The sequence below is a fragment of the Marmota flaviventris genome, chromosome 1 (assembly GCF_047511675.1).
Source record: "Marmota flaviventris isolate mMarFla1 chromosome 1, mMarFla1.hap1, whole genome shotgun sequence".
Classification (NCBI taxonomy): Eukaryota; Metazoa; Chordata; class Mammalia; order Rodentia; family Sciuridae; genus Marmota; species Marmota flaviventris.
Window position 1 is genome coordinate 16035448 of NC_092498.1, and position 21258 is coordinate 16056705.

General features: G+C 44.1%; 1 protein-coding gene across 1 annotated transcript in view; it reads left to right on the top strand.

Annotated features, from left to right (window-relative positions):
* Kiaa1549 (KIAA1549 ortholog) overlaps positions 1-21258 on the top strand; it is a 138768-nt gene that overhangs the window by 69237 nt on the left and 48273 nt on the right. The window contains exons 5-10 of the mRNA XM_027952212.2: positions 2220-2350; positions 4356-4539; positions 6702-6761; positions 7901-8049; positions 11741-11918; positions 15815-15999. Coding sequence (XP_027808013.2) covers positions 2220-2350; positions 4356-4539; positions 6702-6761; positions 7901-8049; positions 11741-11918; positions 15815-15999 — 887 coding nt within the window. The remainder of the gene's footprint in view (positions 1-2219; positions 2351-4355; positions 4540-6701; positions 6762-7900; positions 8050-11740; positions 11919-15814; positions 16000-21258) is intronic.

Here is a 21258-nt window from a genome sequence, read left to right on the forward strand (position 1 = left end):
GGATTGCAAGTTTGAGGCTAGCCTGAACAACTTAGACCCTGTTTGAAAATAAGAAATAAAAAATTAGCTCAAAGTAAGAAACACAAAATTAGCTCAATGTGTAGCTCAATGGTAGATGAGCCTGTGTTCAAGGATTCTATCCTCATTGCGAAACAAACAAAAACCCCAAAGCTGGAGGAATTACAATACCTGACTTCAAAACATACACAGTGATAATAACCAAAGCAGCTTGTACTGCACAAAAACAGACTTGAACCCCAGTGGAACAGAATGGATAACCTGGTATAGGCCCACGTATTTACAGCCAACTGACTTTTCACAAAAACATACATTGGAAAAAAGGATGTTCTCTTCGATACATGGTGTGGGAAAACTGGATATCCATGAAGAAGAGAGAAACTAGATCCCTATTTCTTCTCCATATACAAAAACCAACTCAAGGGGCTGAGAGTGTGGCTTAGTGGTAAATTGCTTGCCTAGCATGTGTGAGGCCCTAGGTTCAATGAATTGCCAGTATCACACACACACAGACAAAAGGAAAAAAGTCAACTCAAAGTAGACATGAAAACTATGAAACTACTAGAATAAAATATAGTGGAAATCCTTTAGGACATTGGTCTGGGCAAGGTTTTTTGGATATGACCCAAAAAGTATAGGCAACAAAAGCAGAATTGACAAATGGGGTTGCATCAAATTCAAAAGTCTCTGAAAGGCAAAGGAGTCAAACAGTGAAGAGATGGTCTTCAGAGGGGAGAAATGATTGCAAACTCTGCATCTGACAAGTGTTTCTCTTCTACAATGTGTAAGGAACTCAACAGTAAAACCCCAAACAATCTGATTAAGAAATGAATAAATGACCATAGGAGACATTTATCCAAATAAATTATATGTGTGGCCAACAGGTATATACTAAGGGCCACCAATTGCCCAGCCTCACTAAGCATCAGAGAATTACAAATCAGAACCGTGGTGAGAGATTGACTCGCTTCAGAATGGCTATACCAAAAAGACAGAAAAAAAAAAAAATCAACGTGGCAAGGATGAAGAGAAGAGGGAACTCTCATACATTGTCGGTGGGAGTGTAAATTTGTATATGCATTACGGAAAAGAACATTCATATATTCATTTGAGGAAACATGGGGGTTCCTCAAAAACTAGAAGTTTGCGACCATGTGGTCCAGCAATAACACTACTGGATATATGTCCAAAGTAATTGGTATGTTGAAGAGACACCTGCACTTGCATGGTTAGTTTCAGCTCTATTTACAAAAGCTAAGACAGGGACTCAACCTAGACCTTCATTGCCAGTTAAATGCATAAAGAAAATGTGATATATATACACAATGGAATATTATTTGGGCAGAAAGAAGAATGGAATTCTGTCATTTGCAGCAACGTGAATGGAACTAGAGGACATTAAGTAAAATAAGTTAGGGATAGAAAGCCAGATACCACGTGTTCTCATTTACAGATGGAGGCCGAAAAGCTGATGTCAAAGAAGTAGGGAGTAAGATTGGTGGTTACCAGAGCCTGGAAGGGATGTGGGTGGGGAAGGAGGGCTGGAGAGGACTTCTGATGTTCCGTAGCACAGAATAACTATGGTTAAAAACAATTAATTGTCTCTTTTTAAAATAACTAGTAGAGAGGATTTTGAACGATCCCAGCACCAAGAAATGATAAATGCTTGAGGGGAGACACGTGCCAGTCACTCTGATCTAATAGTTATATGCTGTATACATGCATGGAAACATTATGCCCTACCCCAAATATGTATAATCGTTATGTGTTAATTAAAAACAAAAATCTATTTAAAAAGTTCATATTAAAAAAGAGAAATAAGCTGGGCGTGGTGGTGCATGCTGGGAATCCCAGCAGGAAGATCAAGAGTTTATCATCAGCCTCAGCAACTTAGCGAGGCCCTAAGCAACTTAGTGAGACCCTGTCTCAAAATAAAAAAATAAAAAAGGGCTGAGGATGTGGCCCCGTGGTTAAGCACCCCTAGGTTCAATCCCTGGTACCAAAAATTAAGTAAATAAATAAATTTAATAAAAAAAATTTTAAAAGAATGTTTGAAAAATAGAGAAATAAAGCACCGTAGGACTTGATCGCATTCTATGGGTGAATTTGTTGATTTGGGTTCTATTTTTTTCACTCTCTTCATTCCGTAATCCTCAAGAAGCACCTCACTCATGGGACTTGATTGCTGTCCTTGTTTTCAGTGCTTCAGTTCGTGCCTCCAAATGTGGATACTGGCTTCTGCAACTTCACCCAGCGCATCGAGAAAGGCCTGCTGACGGCCCTCTTTGAAGTGAGGAAGCAGCACCAGGGGACGTACAACCTCACGGTGCAGGTGAGACTGTCCCTGGATGCCGAACTGAATGGGAATCCTGTAGAGGGGAAACTGCCCCCCAGTGTTTCATGTGCTCAACCCTCATTGCCCCCAGTGGGGGAAACCCAGGTGGTGTGTCCCCGGGTCATCTCCCTGCAGTACAGCAGGAGTCTGGTAGGCACGGCTTGAGCATCTTGGAGACCGCAGAGAAGCTGACAACCAGGGAGCTCGGGTGTGGTGAGCTGAGGACATGACCATGGGCAGGAAATTCAAGAATGTTCTGAAAAGCAATGCTGTCCGTCTAAACAGCCAAGGGGGAGTGCCTCAACATACTGGTGTTTTCCTAAATGTTGTGTATCCCTCATCCAAAATGCTTGGACCAGGAGTGTTTCAGATTCCAGAGTTTTTCAGATTTGGGAATATTTGTGTAGACTTTACTGATTGAGTTTCCCAGATACTGAAAATCTGAAAATCAGGCTAGGGAGGCTCTGCCTGTCTTATGGGATACCTGAGTGCAGCACTCAGTCTAAGCCGAGGCAGTGGCTTCATGTCCCAGGCCTGGCTTTGTACAGATCGTATGGAAACTGCTGATGTTTTCACATTTCTTTGTTTTTTTTTCCCCTTCATATTCTTTGTTCTAACATGCCTGTTATCTAGATCTTGGTGCCTCTGGATTCACCTTCCATATTTCTTATTTTTCCCTCACATTTTCCATGTCTGTTTATTCTCTATTTTTTACAGATTGTCTAAACGGTCCCACCAGGTCACTAACGCTGTCATCCTCTCTGGACATTGCATTATTCATCCTCCTGTAGAATTTTTCTTTAGCAAACCCCTCTCTCTTTTTTTTTTCCATTTTTCTTTGCTTCTTTTTCATAATAGCCTTTCCTTCCACGATGCAGGTCGTCGTGAACGACAGTGCAGGGTCACCTTGAGAGTCTCTCTCTGAGGATGTTAATTTGAATTTTAAAAAATTCTACTCCGTTTCCTACGCGGTGTGTGCTTTCTCTGCAGTCCTTGCTCTGTGTGCTGGTCTTGCTCCTTCCCCCCTGCGCTTGTCTGGAGGTGCCCAGGTTGCTAATGCTGGTGGCCGGTCCAGATCCCTACAGCCATGTGCCCGCCCTGTCTCCTAACGGGGGATTCCCAGGGTGCTGGCAGCTGGGCAGAACATACTGGTGCGGGCTTCCCAGCACAGCACGTGGTCAGAGGTGGGCAGAAGGGGCCACTGTCAGGATGAGGCAGAGATGCACTGACCTCTTTTTCATGGCAGGACGGAGCTTTCTTTCCTTTTTCTCTTGCATGTCCTGGACTTACCTGTCTCTGCCCTCTGTCTTACATAGGGTCCAAACCCACAAGGGGCCTTTTGTTCCCCAGGGACTTGTTTTCCTCTGGGAGCAGTTCTTTGGCCTGTGTTGGCCTGGATGTGGCATTGAGAAGTGAGAGAGGAGGAAGGGATCCGGGCAGCTCTTTGGCACAGATCTTTTAATTAATCATACTCATACCGATTACCTCTCTGGCCTGCTTTTGTTCTCTGTTCCTCTGCTTTCCCCGGGGTGTCTCTCTGGGCCCTCCTTGGGGAATGGCTCTGCTGTTCGCTCTGCCTGTGTAGGTTTTGGGTCTCAGTTCCCTCCGTTCTGGTTTATTTCAACATGATCCTGTCCTTTCTCCATCTTCCAGAAATTTGACAGACTCTGGGCTTCCCCTCTTCTCAGTGCTGTTGTGGATTTATTCCCCTTTGTTCAGCTTCTTGTTATTTCAGTGGGATTTGGGTGTGAGGCAGAGCTGGGGAAGGATTATAAATACATGAGCTCAGTGCATCATTTAATGTAAAAAGCATTTTCAATAAATGGAGTGTTTAAAGTCTTGCAAAAGGGAACCAGGTTAGCAAGCCAGATATTTTTCCTTTGATAACTTTACCTCTTTTAAAAACATTGATGTCAGAGCTATGAGAGAGAACGCATCGTCCAGCTTGCAGATGAATGTTTTAATTTATTTTAGAAGCTTCTTCTGACTTTTCTTCTTTCAGATCTTGAACGTCACTGTTGGTTCCTCAAGGATGGCCTCTCGGCGGGGCCCGGTGAATATTATCTTTGCTGTTAAAAACACACAAGGATTTTTGAATGGGTCAGAGGTGAGCGAGCTGCTCAGGAACCTGAGCGTGGTGGAGTTCAGCTTCTACCTGGGGTACCCGGTGCTGCAGATCGCAGAACGTGAGTACCGCATGCTTTTGAGGCTCAGGGGAAGTGGCTGCTGACATTTTTGCCGGTGGACCAGTTTTTTAAAATATTTTGAATTTTTAAAAGAGACTACTTTTTTAGAGCAGCTTCAGGTTCACAGCAAATATGACCTGAAGATATGGAGATTCCTATCATACCCCTTCCCTTCATGGATAGCCTCTCCCCTGACAACACCGGGCCAGAGTGGTCCATTTGTTACAGTCAAGGAACCTACATCGACACACCATTACCACCCAGATGCCATAATTTATGTCAGAGCTGACTTTTTAAAAAAAATTTTATTTGTTCTTTTTAGATATACATGACAATAGAATGTATTTCCACCTATTATACATACGTGGAATATAATTTCCCATTCTTGTGGTTGTATGTGATGTGGAGTTCCACTGATCGTGTATTCATATGTGAACATAGGAAAGTTATGTCTAGTTCATTCTACTGTCTTTCCCATTCTCATCCTTCCTCCCTCAGCTTCATTCCCCTTTGTCTAATCCAGTGAACTTCTATTCTTCCCCAGAGAGAACATTCAGCCTTTGTTTTTTTGGGATTGGCTTATTTCACTTAGCATAATAGTCTCCAGTTCCATCCATTTACTGGCAAATGTCATAATTTCATTCTTCTTTATGGCTGAATAACATTCCATTGTGTATATATACCATATTTTCTTTATCCACTCATTTGTTGAAGGGCACTAGCTTGATTCCATAGTCTAGCTATCATGAATTGAGCTGCTATAAACATTGATGTGGCTGCGTCACTGTAGTGTGCTGATTTTAAGTCCTTTGGGTATATACCAAGGAGTGGGATAGCTGGGTCAAATGGTGGTTTCATTCTGAGTTTTCTGAGGAATCTCCATACTGCTTTCCAGAGTGGTTGCACCAATTTGCAGTCAGGACTCCCTCTTGATGATGTGTGTTCTTGAGTTTGGGCAAATGTACAGTGATATACCATTGTAATGTCGTACAGAGTAGTTTCACCGGGACTTCCTTTTCAAAGGAAATATTTGACTGAACTCCAGAGTATAAATCAGATAAAATCAGAACGTATCAGAATTTAACCAGGTGGCTCTCCAGAGCCCTCCTCCAGTGCTGGGCTTCTCTGTGACTTTGAGAGTAAAGGGGTACATTAAAGAGTATTCTAGTTCTAGAAAAGAGCAGCAGTATAGTGATGGGGAATAGGTCTGTGGCTGTCCGGGGCTGGTGTGGGAGTAAGTCTGACTATAGCAGCGTGGCAGGAGGTGGTTTAGGGAATGATGGGACTGTCTGTACCCCACCCTGGTGTCCACATGACTGTGCATATGGATCAAAACCCATAAAATTGGAAATCGAAAGGAGTGAATTTTACTGTGTGTTAATGTAAAGATACAATGTAATAAGTGAAAACAAAAGATACAATGTAATAAGTGAAAACAAAACAAAAGATACAATGTAATAAGTGAAAACAAAACTGAAGCAATAAGGTTCACAGAGCCATTGGAGGTGATGGTGAGGAAGGGAGAATGTTTACCTCAAAAATGGAACATTCTAGAGTTGAAGTCAGACAAAAAAGTATCAGATTCTTTTTAAAAATGGAGCAGCCAAGCAGCCTAAGGACTTCACATTTTTCAGATTATTGGTGATTAAGTTCAAAAGAATAATGTAGAAAATAAGAAGTAGACAGGGATATAGCAACTTCCAGTTGCACATATTATACAGCAGCTAAAATAATAAGTGTGCTGGGCAGCAGAGGTGTGCTGAGACTGTTCCAGGCAAGCCAGGATACACGGTCACTTTGCCCTGGGTCACTGCTGGGAAAGCCCAGGGCTCTGAGAGCACAGTGGGAACCCATTGCCTGGAACAGTGACCTTCCATGGAACTTGAGGGGCGTCTCTCTGGGAAGCAGTGCCCTGTGTTGGGGCTGGGGAAGGCCTGCTGTTTCTGTTGTCCTTCTCTCTCCTAGAGACACCATGCCCAGAATCTGCCTCCTGTCTGGTCATCACACTGGCCTGGCACAGTGTCCTCCCTTATTTAGAGCGCAGTGGCATGGCAGGGATGCTCCGGATGGCTCACCTGGTGCTCCCAGGGCGCTGGCCTTTCTGACTGTTGCAAACGTGTTTCTTACAGATTCTCTCCTCCCCATCTCTTTCCTTTTTGTAGCCTTCCAGTACCCACAGCTCAACCTATCTCAGTTACTGAAGTCCTCCTGGGTCAGAACAGGTGAGTAGAGCTGGCATAATGTTTTGGGAACTGTAAGAATGAGAAGTCTGTGTGGGCATATTGAGAATGAGACGCCTTTCCTGTTTCCTAAATTGAGGACAAAATGTACTTTAAATTCTTGGCAGAGAATGAATGAGAAAGGGATTCAAATTGGGCTATGGGAAAGTGTCCCACTGAGTTGTGGCACAAAAAGGATTGGCCTTCTTTAAAATTTATACATAAGTCCAGGGCAGAATCTAACCAGAACTCACAATGTCCCGACCTGAAACAAGATGAGGTTCAGAAGTGAGGATCTTTTTTCCTAAAATTGTTATTTGTTGGTTTAGAAAGACAAGTAAGATAGTTAAACTGCCACAGGGGCCCACAGCAGCTATTTAGAGGGAGGGCGTCACAGAGAGAGAATTTCTAACCAGGTCCACGCGTCTAACCAACAGTTAGACACTCCCTTGGTGCCAGAGTACAAGCAGCATGTGATTGGCACAGGTAAGGAGTATGTCAAGCAGCGTCATCACCGTTTATGGGATGCCAGTTCTTACTGAACATACAGCGTGCTGTGCAAGGGCCTGCCTCTTTGCATGGCATGGGGCCTTGTTTTCTAGATGATTTTCATAGCGATTGAGTGACTTGCCTAAGGTTGTATCTCACAGAGGACTGAAACTAGTTCTGGCTGGAAAGCACATGGTGCTTCCCTATGGACCATGCTGATAAGCTGATTATCTGTTTAGATAATCTCGTCTAAAGTAGATACCAGAAGTCAGCCAGACACCCTTTCTTCAAGTGAGTTTGTAAGTCCAAGTCTTAAGACAAGATAAGAATGCACACTGTTTCCAGGAGTTTTGAGATAAGTGCAGACAGACACAATGTTGGATCTCGCACAGATGCTCTTTGCTCCAGAGCTCCTACTGTGCTGTGTTCCCAGGTTTTCTGGCCACCCGGCTGCAGAACACTTAGAAAAGATCAGAGCACGGCCAGGTCCACCCTCACCTGTGTCCATTTTGCCCACTCCTAAGGTCTCCTCTCTAGGATCAGCATTTATAGTAATCTGTGTTAATTTCGGCCTCACACACATATACACCCATGCAGTCCCACCCTTTCCGCCTCTGACGTGTTGGGGGCTGCGTGTTTCCTGTTGCATGCAGTCCTCCTGGGCGTTGTGGAGAAGCAGCTCCAGAACGAGGTGTTTCAAGCTGAGATGGAGCGCAAGCTGGCCCAGCTGCTCAGTGAGGTTCCCACCAGGAGGCGCATGTGGAGAAGGGCCACCGTGGCTGCAGGGAACAGCGTGGTGCAGGTACTCGTAGAGGGAGGGAGGAGGGAGAGGGGGAGCCCACTGAAAACCCTGTGCTTCATGTGCAAATGGGAAATGCAAGGAAAAAAATTCTGATTTCAACTGATTGCTCTTTTGCACAGCAACTAATGTGGCAGCACTGGGGGCCAAGTAGCATTGACCGAGTCCTAGTACGTGGGTGGTCTAGCACTGACCTGGGGAGCAGAGCACAAGGATTGCTACTGGATTGCCATAATAATGCAAGAGCTTACTTTTTTGAAGAGTGTTTTTTTTTTTTAATTACCAAAAATGTATTTATGGCTGGAATTCATTATAAACATGAATTGTTTATCTGGAAGAGACCTTAAGAGATGGAGAGAGGGTCTCTTTCTGTCTCCCACCAACATGGTTGTCTTGTGTTACCCCAAGTCTCCTTCACGTTGGTGAACTGGCAGACAGATTCCAAAAGATAGATTGGTTTGAACTTAAGGGTGACCCATTTTAAATGCACAGACTCATAAGACACTGGGAGTTGGGCTGTTATTTGTTCCTTTTCTAGGTGAATGATGTGGGCTTTTTCTTCTTTACCAACCGCTAAGAAAATGGGCTGTTTAGAATGACTGTATTTCAGAAAAAGGAAACTAGGATGACACTCAGAGGTGCAGGTGTGGGGCTGGCCGGCCCGGGGTGGGAGGCATCAGAGAAGATGTGCACATGGCATTGGGTAGGATGAGGGTGGCATATTTCCTGAGAAATGGCATCCTGGTCCCTGACACTCTCACCAAGTGCTTCCCTCCTGGCATTGCTGTGTACCCTCCAGAAATGTGATTCTTAGGTTTCTAAAGTGCTTCCTTTGTCAATTGCAGTAACTAGAGAGAAATTTAAAAACTAATAAAAATTAAATAAGCATAAAACAAAGAATAAAAATTAAAATGAGTTATAAAACCTTTGCCTTGTTCTATAGCCCTTGGCTTCATAGAGTTCAAGATTTGAGTGTGGGTTGATTTATGCACACAAAGCAATTAGGAGCACCATAAAACTGTAAAAATAAGGTGCTAAATTGGACACGCAAGGTCCTGAAGTAGGAATATTAATTTGTGGAAGTTAACTGGTATACCTAATGTTAATGGTGCTGTCTGATACAGGTGCTTATAAAGCGTTCTGCTTCTCTTCCCCTTTCAAGTGGCCAAACAGTGAGGATGTAGTCAAGGATTTGTAGACAGGAGTACACAACTCCTCACCAGAACTTAATTTGTAAATGTGAAAAAGTTGAACAAACCTAAATGTCCAGCATTTGGGGATAAATAGCAAATATTTATTTGTTGGAATATTATGCTGCCATTATTTTTTAAAATTAGAAATAGAGAAGGATGTTTAAGTGAAAAGAGACTAAAAAAGACCTATATGATATAATCCAAATAGTAATATAGAATTCAAGGGAAAAAAGAATTGAAGGAAATATATCAAATTTACTTGGAGCCAGGTGCGATGGTGCATCCCACTAATTCCAGTGGCTCAGGAGGCTGAGGCAGGAGGATCAAGAATTCAAACCCAGCCTCAGCAACTTAGTGAGGTCCTAAGCAACTCAGGGAGATGCTATCTCTAAATAAGATACAAAAAAGAGCTGGGGATGTGGCTCAGTTGTCCAGTGACCCTGAGTTCAATCCCCGGTAATCCTCCCCAGACCAAAAAAAAAAAAAAGTTTACTCTGGTTTTCTTCAATTGGTTGAATTTCAGGAGATTTGAATTTTATTACCTTTTTTACATGTGAATTTTGAAATTTTGCCAATGGGCCATATGATTTTTATAGTGTACATGTGATTTTAATCAGAAACTAATTTTTAAAATGAAGTTGAAAATATTACCCAAAGTGATGGTCTCATGGTACCAGGCTCATCATGGTTCCAGACCCAGTCCAAGTAGCCGTCAGCTGGGGGATGAGGGATGCTGGAGCCAGACCTTCTGACCATTACATTCAGACGGGACCAGCTGGTGAGAGGCTTTAATCAGGGTGGCATCACTGGACATTTGGACATCCCTGGACATTCTTCTACAGGAAGAAATCATGCTAAATTTATCAAACTTTTTTTTTTTAAGTTTTCTTTTTAGTTGTAGATGGACACAATACTCTTATTTTATTTATCTTTATTTTTATGTGGTATTGTGGATCCAACCCAGTGCCTCACACGTGCTAGGCAAGTGCTCTGCCACTGAGCCACAACCCGGGCCCCTTATCAAACTTTTATATAGGTTACGTATGCATATAGAGAAGAGGGACAGGTGGACATAATCTGCATGGTTTTCTGCAGCCTTTTGATAGCATTCCATACTACAGGCTAATAAAAAGCCAGTCACCACAACATGGTCATGGGGAAGGAGGAGGTGACAGAGGAGGAGATGTGCTCAGTCAGCAGGCCTCCGGACAGCAGGCAGAGGGCAGGACAGACAAGTCTTCTCAGGATCAAATAGGATGGATGTTCTTTTTTAAAAATTTCTTTTTTTTAGTTGTAGATGGACAGCATGCCTTTATTTATTTTATTTGTTTATTTTTATGTGGTGCTGAGTATTGAATCCAGGACCTCACATGTGCTAGGCAAGCACTTTGCCACTAAGCTACAGCCCTAGCCGTTGACAGATGTTCTTAGAGGGTGAGAGTTTGGACCCAGGTTGTTAAGGATCTTTGGAGATGATTTAGATAAAGGAGTTTTCAGTGAAATCATGAAATCGTTGGTTTTCCAGAAGTTTCGCAAGGTGAAGGAGTCCAGCTGTGGTACCCAGAGCGTAGGACAATGTCACAAAGCCACACACGTGGATAGAGAAGTAGCAGCTGCATTTTAGCAACAGCAAAAGTACAGAACAAAAATTCAAAGTGCACGAGTAAAACAAGGCCCTCATTGAACTTTTTCTCAGGATAGGAACCTAGTGCTTTGCTGAAGGCTAAGAGGGCAATAAAATAGTTGCACATTATTAACAGAAATAGTTGTATGAGTGCAACACCCTGATACCTCAAGTGGTCAAGATGCTCAAGTGCGGATGGGAAGGGGCTGTCCTAGGACACAGAGGAAGTTAGGTTTTGGGACATATCCAGGTTTTATTTGATCTGGAAGATCACAAATTTACAAGGTTTACTATTCTTAAATGAGCAGTTCTCAGTGGGTGGTGCTTTTGCCCCACTCCCACTCCAGGGCACATTTGGCGATGTCTGGAGACATTTTTGATTGTCACTTTGTGTGGTGCAGGCCAAGAGTCAGTTGCTACTGGCATCTGGTGGGTAGAGGGCAGGGATGCTGCTAACCAACCTAGAATACTGGCCCCAAGTGTTGATAGTGCTGAGGTTGGGAGGAGGGAATGCTAGTTGACTCAAGAAGGGACTTCACAGGAAGGTCAGGAGTGGCCCCCATGGCTTGGTGAGCCTGTTGGAGCTTGTTGGCAACACTTCTGGACTGCCAGGCCTGGCCAGCCCTAAGTCCTGTGTATCTTGCTGGCCCTGACATCTCAGAGATACTGAGTACAACAAAGCACACTTGACATTCTGCACGGAGGAACTTCCATTTTAATCCCTCTTCCCATCAAGAGAGAGCACCTTCGTGATGTGGGGCTCTGGGCAGGGAAGGGGCTTGTTGTGAGGAGTAAATTCCTCGGTCACAGTCAGGGGTAGGTGGCCTGAGGATGGAAATGTGAACTTCTGCAATGTTGATGGTTTCTGTTCTCTCAGGTGGTCAATGTGTCCAGGCTGGAGGGAGATGACAATCCCGTGCAGCTCATCTACTTTGTGGAGGATCAAGACGGGGAGAGACTCAGTGCCGTCAAGTCTTCAGATCTGATTAACAAGATAGACCTTCAGAGAGCTGCGATTATCTTGGGGTACCGAATCCAAGGCGCTATTGCCCAGCGTAAGTCCCAACTATGTTGGGGCCCCAGACAGGCTTCTCTCAACATAAGCTCCAATGTGGGGCAGTAGATTTTTGTGTCTTAAGCCCTTATTATGAATTGACACTTATATAAGATGCCAGTTGTTAAAGCTCATTTGCTGAGACCCCCTTTGTTCTAGATTCTGGGGTCTTCTAGTTGTGGCGGGTACTGCTGCTTTGCCTATTTCCTCTTCCTGGTGTTGGAGTGAGTTACGGCACCTTACATCAATGCTAATGTCCTTCTCCCTTCTCCTGTGCTGTTTCTCTTTTTAAAAATTTTGACTTAGGCAAATTCGTTGTGCTTGTTTTGTTATTATTCCAAAGTCTCCTATGTCATGTTCTGAACGTTGGTGGGGACCGTGAGTCACGCAGGAAGCAGGGAGGTGCCCTCTGGATTTGTTGGCTCCTTTCAGGGTCTTTCAACACAAAGAAGTCCTTGATCCTTACCCTTTTCAATTCTGTCTCTCTCTCACCCTATCCTCACACCACTTCACAGTGTAGAAAGAGGTATTTTGATCTTTGTTTTTGTTGGAAAGTCCTTGGCCCCTGCTCCTTGGCCGTGCCTGTTCTTGGTGTCTCTTTTCCAACTCTCAGATTTTGGGTACATATTTAAAATGAAGGAAAAGGAGAGGTCTGTTTTCCAAATAGACCTTTACAAATCAGACTCTTTTAATGGGGATGTTTTTCCTCTGTGATCCAGAGAGTCCTTTTAAGAGCTTGGGGAGATTTGCTCTGGCACTAAAGCCATCAGGAAGTGTTTTAGCACCAGAGGATGCTGAAAAACTCCTTAGAGAGTGTAGATGGGAGGCAGAGCAGTTTCAAAAAGTGATGGCTTTGAAATTGTCCTTGGTAGCATGAGGTTCTTTGTGAAGTCTATCTTGTCCCTGGATACTAACCAGGACAGGGCTCTGGATGCATATTTTCCATTTGATGGAAGATGGTGGGACGGAGTGAGCCGTAACCACGGGCAGGCTGTGCTGGCACACCTGAGATATGACTGCATGCTAGTGCCTTCTGTTTCAAGGCAGTGAGAAAATGGGAGCAAAAGCACTTCCTGACGTGGCTTTACATGTGACATTTGTGGTGGCAGGAGGGGCAGCTCAGACACTTAGCATTTTAAACAAGGTTGAGTACAGCAGGATACCACATCTTTTAGGCCTTCCTCCGTCTGGTCTTGGACCTCTCCTTCCCCAGTCCTGGGATTTCAGAGTTGGTGAAGGAGGCCTCAGCTGAAGCCAGGGCCATCCCAGGGGCTTTGGGACACTGGTGTTGACCTGGCTTTGCTCAGCCTCTGCCACTCCAGTGGTTTACCAGGCTGGAGCTCAGAGGAGTGTCCAGATCTCTCAGCTCCTTGGTAGATGCTGACATTGCTTCTCTGTTGTCAGTTGTTTTTATGCAAAGTGAGCTACGTATATAAATTACATTCACATTAAATCTTAAAATCCAAAGTTTTGACCCATTGTTATTTTCCCCCTGTCACCTGCAGTGTCTGCTCTGCCGGGGCCTTTTTCATAGTCCATCTGATTTAGAATGTTTGCTCCCTCCCTGTTGCTGTCAGGGGTCTAACCCAAACATAAACCTACCCTAAGAATCTTTTGTAATTACATCTTTGAGCAGATACTTTTAGATCCCACCACAGGTATTAGCAGTTATATGACATGAAGGAGCCTAGGACTCAGTCCCTGCCCATGTCAACTAAGATGGATTTGAAAAGACAAGACTAGATCCTGGCCAGATTGAAGAGCAGAGTGTGCAGTGTATTAAGCTGGTACATTTATATAATAAGAAGCATTTTAAAAGAATAATGAGGCACCATTTGCAAAACAAAGACAACAAGAACAAAAGAACTTAGACCAGGGAGAGATTAGTGTCCTCATGGGGGGTCCTTATGAGGCAGCTCTCTGGGGTGAGAGGGGTGGGCATTTAGGTTCCGTGACTGGATCTGAGTGGAAGAAGCATTGAGCATAGTCTGGGTCGGGCAAGGAGCCACTGAGGGAAACTGGGGGTCCAGGGGAATCGAAGTGTGATGGTCCAAGGTGTGAAAGAAGAGGGGGCTGATAGGGGTGGGTGGGCACGACATGGGCGAGGAGTGCCACATTCAAAGCATAAGATTTACTTGAATATGATTTAAAAAATTGACACTTGCTAGCTTAAATAAAAATGAAGACCCAAGTGTTCAGGGAGGGTCCCAGATGAGGAAGTAAAGGCAGCATAACCATGTGTTAGGACTTCAGTTTCCAAACACAGTGGTGCACACCTTAGAAAAATTTGAGAATCATTTTATCATTTTTAAAAAATCATGGTAACATATATGTAGCATAAAATTTACCATTTTTTTTTTCTATTGGTGCTGGGGATTGAGCCCAGGGCCCTGTGCATGCTAGACAAGTCCTTACCACTGAGCCACATTCCCCAGTCCTGCATTTTCACCATATTTAAGTGTATAATTCAATGACTTTAACTAGATTCACAGTGTTCACAACCATCTCCATTACCCGTTTCCAGAGCTCTTTGATTATCCCAAACAGAAACTCTACTTATTAAATAATCCCTCCTCATTTGCCACCCCCATCCTCTGTTCTTCTGTCTGTGTCTATAAACTAGCCTCATTTTGGGTGGAATCACGACACTCACCTTTTGGGGCCTGACTTCTTTCACTTAGCGGGTCTTCACGGTTCATCCAGTTGTAGTGTGTGTCAGCTTTCCCTTCCTTTTGAACAGTTGATGATATTCACCGTATCAACGTACCACATTTTGCTTATCCATTCGCCTGTTGATGGGTATTTGGGTTGTTTCCTCCTGTGGCTGTCATGATTGATGCCACTATGAACAGCACCATCTGTATCACCTTTCAGTTGCTGAAGGAGAAGTTACCATGGGCCTGTGTGCTCTTGCTGTGTCTCATGAGTTATTTCTCTCGGTACACGGCACTACTAGTACATGACGTTATTTTGCGACTCATTTACTTGATTGAACCTGTGTTCCTTGGGGGCTTTGTCTTCTTGTCCATCCTTGTATCCTCCTCTAGAACTGCATCTGGCACACGTAATAAGCACTTGTGGATCCAGATGCTGGGGTGCATGCCTGTGATGGCTCAGGAGGCTGAGGCAGGAGGGTGGCAAGTTTGAGGCTGGCCTGGGTAACTTAGCAAAACCCTGTCTCAAAATAAATAAATAAATAAATAGTGCTGGGATGTAGCTTAATGGTGAAGTGCCCCTGGGTTCAATCCCTCATACTAAATAAATAAATAAATAAAATTTGAGAATAAGTGGAAAAACTTATTGAGTAGCAAGAGATGGGGAGCCTCCTAGTCGGGCTCCTGTGCTCTCTTGAGACCTGGGAGGGTGTGAATTCCAGCTGTGTCAGTTCTGTGGGCACAGCAGTGTTCTGTATAAGCAGCTGCTTTTCACTTTCTTTAAAAAAATATGTATTTATTTATTTTTATGTGGTGCTGAGGATCGAACCCAGTGCCTCACACATGTGCACAGCAAGCGCTCTGCCACTGAGCTGCAGCCTCAACCCTGCTTTTCACTTTTGATCAAAGTTTTACAGAACCATTTTTGGTGTGGAAATGTACTGCCATGAGAATTCAGAGATGAGCTAATAAACTAGAAGTCAGGAGACCTAGAACCAACCGAGCTTTGCCATTGAATTAGCCCCAGGCCTTTGGAAACCTCCGATGTGTCATCGTGATTGCTGATGTCCCCTGCAGGGGCATTGCATGTTGCCTGCTCATGGTTCCTGTCATTGGGAGGTTATAACTTACTGTCTTGAGTAGAAGGTCTGGGGACTTTCTGAGTTCCTCATGGAGGAAGACACATTCAGTCCGGTGCATGGGCTAAGAAGGCATTATTGAGAGACTGTCTTCCTGTCCACAGCTCTGGACAGGGTGAAGAGGCCATCTCCGGAGTCCCAGAGCAGCAACCTGTGGGTCACTGTTGGCGTGGTCATCCCGGTGCTGGTGGTGATGGTGATCATCGTCATCCTCTACTGGAAGCTCTGCCGTACGGACAAGCTGGACTTTCAGCCTGACACTGTGGCCAACATTCAGCAGCGGCAGAAGGTAAGGGTCGGGATCACTTGAGCAACCTTGTGGGACAGATATGGGTCCAGGCTCTAGATACTGAAAGGTGGGAGAGAGCTATTAAAGGAATCTTCTGGCTCAGGGGTGGTGTCCTCTGTCTTCGTGTATGCATAACCGAAAGCCCAGTTCTTCTATAGTGGACACATTCCAGGAAGGTAAGGCTGCAGAGGCCCAGAGGTGAAGTGAGCTCTGTGGTTTCATTTTTGAGAGTCAGTTGAAGATTGTATCCATCCTGAGTCATTTGAAGATCTTATCAATTGAGGATCATGTCTATCCTTTGTATGAATCTGGATCTCTTTCACCCCTGGATATTTTCAGAGAAGAGGGGCCAAGGAAATTTTTCTCACATCAATGTATGTTTTCTTTCATACACAACTCCACCAGACAGCTCCTTCATTCTCTGTCCGCCATGTTGGATGCCCATCTATCCACTCCATCATTCAGATTTGTAAATACATGCCTTAAACTTCTAACTTCAAATATACGAGCAGACATTTATTTGGTATTCTTTCAGTGTTATCAGTTCTTTTTGTTGTTGTTGTTCTGAGTGTTGGTCTGCTGAGAGCAATACTATATGATTTTTCTTGCAATAAATAATACCCATAATGTATCAGCTGTGGTTTCCAATTTGGTTTTCTTTGAGAAGAGCAAGGCAATCTGAGTGCAGAATTTTCTTGATTTTTTTTTTTATGCCTCCCTCCACCCCCCACCCCACTTTGCAGTTTTTTAAAGTTGATTCGCCTACACCTAGTTCGACATCATTTTTTTTTAGCAGCCCATTTTACATTTGTCTTTTCCAAAGCACTCAACTTAGTTTTTATAGAAATAGCAATTCTCTTTTCACATGTATGTTTCAGCGGTATTCTATACTATCTTCATAGTCACATCAGGTTCAGAGCAAAGAAATTGACTTTGGGTCAGTGTCTGGCTCATATGCCAGAGTCCTAGGGAAGAACTCACCACAGACATTCACCTCAGCATGAATATCCGTGTGTTTAGGGAGTGGAAGGTGGTGGTCAATCTACTGTATTAACTTTTACCCTCTGTGGATCTCACAAATTTAGAGGACTCACCCCACTTTGATGGTACTTATTCTTTTGATTAAAAACAGGCAAGCAAAAGGCAAAAGAACAAGGAATAAGAGAACCTTTTAACTTCATTCTGATGATCTCAGTGTAGTTCTGCCTGTTATAAACCTTGACCTGCTGAATGAAAACACAGGTTTTATTTTTATTTTTATTTTATTTTTGTAAAAGTGAATGAAAATCGTCCATTTTTTTTCCTTATGAGTTCAGCAAAAAATGCAAAATCTTAATTAGATATCAAGCTTATGGCTATGTTAGAATCATTTCATATGTAAATGTTATATTTCCACTCATCTCCATGTATTATGTACATGGTCTGCTTGGGTTGTTCTATTGTTATACCAGTGAATGGCATGGAAAAAACACACGACACCTGAATGATTCATAGTGTGAATTTCATTGTAATAGGTTCAGCAATAGTTTGGGAGGTGTTATTCTTCTCATGAAAGGATTGTTATGGGGAAGTTTCAGCAGTGGAGCTGTGTGTGTAGGTCTTTGCTGGTCCATATCTCCTGATGCATGTACTCCTTGTGGAAACCCACCGTTCTTTGTTACTTCAGTAAACTGAGAGGTCAGCGCATCTTGGGTTAAAAAAAGAATAGTCCCCCAGCTTTCTCCTTCTCTCATTTTACTTCTGAAATATTTTCATGTGTCAGACCATATTGTGAATCAGGTGGACAGAGTTTCAGATAGAACTTCTGGCCCTGGGGGCTGCTCTTTCCCTTTGGGTGGTGTGAGGACGTGTGATCCAAGTCGCCAGCCTTGTTGCGCCAAGGGTCCTCTGCAGGGAGGAGCCCGGGAGAACCGTCGCAGCCAGCACAGGCTGTCGGGAGGCCAGGCCAGGGTCTTGTTTTGCTGGCATAAGGACCCACCTTGCCGATGTGGTCATGGATTTGCAAGAGGGGAACCATGACCTTCCTTTAGTTTAAAAACAAACCTGTCTACCTCCTAGGTGCTCCTCCTAAGCCTGTATGGCCATAGCCTGTTCCTTGGGTGATCTGCGGGGCACTCTCCTGCCCTGGTACTTCAAGTTCCTTTTCCTGTGGCCTCTGTTTTCTCTCTCCATTCTACTCACTCGTCCATTGCTCCAGCTCTCCAGAATCCTCCAGCGAATCCCAGAACTGTAAACATCTGGAGACAATAAATCTACTGATCTACAGTCCACACCCCCTTCCCCTATAATGAGAAGATGACCTCTTCAGATTGTCTGGGAGTAGGTTATTTTGGAAATATGATAACAGGGAGAGGCTGTTCTGTCGTGTTTTGAGGCAGGGCCCTTTCTTATTTCTAATAATAAAGGGAAAAAATGCATTTAACTGTCCTTTATCTGTAATCTCTTTAATCTGTAGTCCTAAGTCATCATTTATCACTACCACCTGAAAAGCTGCTGCTCAGATCCTCTCCACCCTGAATGGCATTGGCTAGATACTGCAGGGCCTCAGGGAAACATGTTCCTTCTGATGGGGACAAGCCACACCCAGTTATTAGCTCTGATCCTAGTTATTGCCCAGATCCTAGCTCCTGAGTGATTGGCACCTGGGTTGCTCCTAAGGTCTGCACTGAGGGCCGCCGGAGGGAGCTGCCCCAGACCATAACTGTACACTCACCAAACTTCTGGGCCGGGTGGGCCAGGCTAAGTTACAAACACAAATAACATGTCATCACTGCCTTCCAGGGCCTTGGTGAGGGAGAGGAGCAGTCTCCCAAAAGCTGACACACAACAGTACAAGCAGGTTCTGTAGAGGGACCACTCCAGCAGGTGGCTGCCTCTGCCTTTGTGAGCAGGTGACGCTGGGCTGCAGCTGAGAGGTGACAGAGGTGACATGGCTGCAGAAGGAATATGAGCAGCTCAGGCAAACCGGAGCAAGGTTGTAAGGAAAGGCACAGACCAAAGCCACTCAGACCCAGGTGGTGCAGTCAAGGCTGAGGGGCTTCAGGACATGGAGCGACTCTAAAAGGTACCAGGTACCGAAGACAGTCGGCAGCGACTTCAGGGCTCTCAGAAGGAACAGCAGCTTGGACAAGCTCCCATTAGCTGAGGTCCCTTGGGAAGCAGTGTAGAGTCAGTGACCTGAGGAGGAGCTGGCTGAGGGCTGCTTCCCTCCTGCTGGTCAGCCCGTGCCCCACGGCGGCCTGGAGTCTGTGCACAGGTACTCAGTTCACCCCACCAGCCGAGTGTGACCTGCCGTGGGCTTGGGTGGGAGACTCTTGGGTGCTGTCCAACAATTCCTAGGCCCAGGGTTTCCATGGCCCCATGCTGGCTACACTGAAGACAAACAGATGGCAACAGTTTTGCCTTCTAAGTGGAAACAGCATGGTGGTTAGGGTTTTTTTTTTTTTTTTTCAAATTATATAAGTCAAATAACCAATGATTGCAATGGCACTCTCTACATGATTGCAAATTTTTATTCAGACACTTTTGGGATTTGCTCTGTGGTTTCTATTGTCATCTTAAACTGCCCCTTCCCAGGGGGACAGGCTAACCCAAGCACTAGGGACTTCACTGTGTCTTGTTACATCTGTGTCTTATTATATTTATGACCCACGTGTCTTGAGATTCATCAGGCATCTCGCTGTTTGGCTGACCTGCTCCACCAGACCTCCCTGACTCCTTGGTGATGTGTTCCAGTGGGGCACAGACAATGTGGCTTGTTCCCTCCATAAAATAGGAAAGAAAGAAAGAACAAGAGCCTTCCTTCTTCAGAAAGAGCCGAGCCCTAACATGCATAGTGAAGACTAATTAATTTCCATTCCTCTTTTATAAAATATGGAGTGGAGCCTGTTTGGTATGTGAGGCTGGGCATGCAGTGCCAGTCAGACTGAACTCTAGATTATTTAAAAAAAAATCCAGAAAATAGGGTTAAAACAAAAGGAGTGAATACCATACTGGGTATGTGTGTGTGTCTCCTCTTAATTTTTTCCTTCTGTGTGAGGATGGCTTTTGTGTATAAGTATGGATTAGTTGTCCCATTTCTGTTGTCACTGAAGATGGTGACTTGCCCAGCTGGTGAGAAGTGCAAGGATCTAACGGATATATTTAAAAATGTCAGCTGGATTCGACAGTAAGCCAATGGGATTTGTATACTTCATTTATGACACATAACCTTTTCTTGATTCCTCATAAAATTCAGAAAGTTTGGTGCTTCAGTTGTCCTTTCTAAAGTTCATTAAGTCATCAAATATTTATTGAGGGTCTGTCCTGTGTCACGTCCTGTTGCTGACCTAACAAAACATTATATCCAAATTTATGTCTGTAACTATCTGATACCTGAGGACTCAACTGTTTACCTTAACTACTTGATGTTTCATCAACCAACAGCTATAATAATGCTGTCAGTCTCACTCGCCTGGCACTTTGGCATTTACGAAGTATCTTCACATCTATTTTCATGGTTGCTCCTTGCACGAGCCTGGCGGTTTCTCACGGAAGGCGTTTAGAGCCTACACTGGGGCTGTGCATGCAGCACACCGAGACCAGCACTGTTTGTGTTTTACATCAGTCCCCTCGGAGGCCCTTGCTTTGTTACAGCAAACCCCAGAATGTGTAAAAGAGATTGTTGCCCAGTTCTTAGAGGCACGCACTTTCTTACTGGGAAATATACCAAAAAGGATTTTAGCAAGATTTATGAAATGATGGCAGTGGCGGGTGGATGACTGCTGATGCTGTTACTCTTTTGCTTAGGAGCACTTTGTTTAAGGAGATAAAAGGAGGTGCAGCTGGAGTAAAGCAACCCCATAACATCCCAAGCCCACGTTAGGATTTTTATCATCAGCTATGAGCAATCGGTGTCAAATTTCAATTTTCTGGCTATCTTAAAAAGGCTCGACAGATGGATGCTCAGGAATTATATAGGTGGATTTGTACTTTCATTTCAAGATGAAAGCAATATTTATAATTATGTATTTCATAAATTAGGATATTTCAAAGCCCAAGAGAGGGAACTCCATCCTAATCAATGGACTAGATTTTTTAAAGTTTAGAAGTTAACTTCTGGCTTTCCTAATTTTTCCTCTTTATCTATTATGAATCTATACACCCGTAGATAGATGCTTCACTTTTAAGAGTACAGTTGAATCTTTATGGAAATTCACAGCATGTGAGGAAAAAGCATTAGACTGGTGGTAACTGTTGGGTTTCCAAAAGGCATGTAGC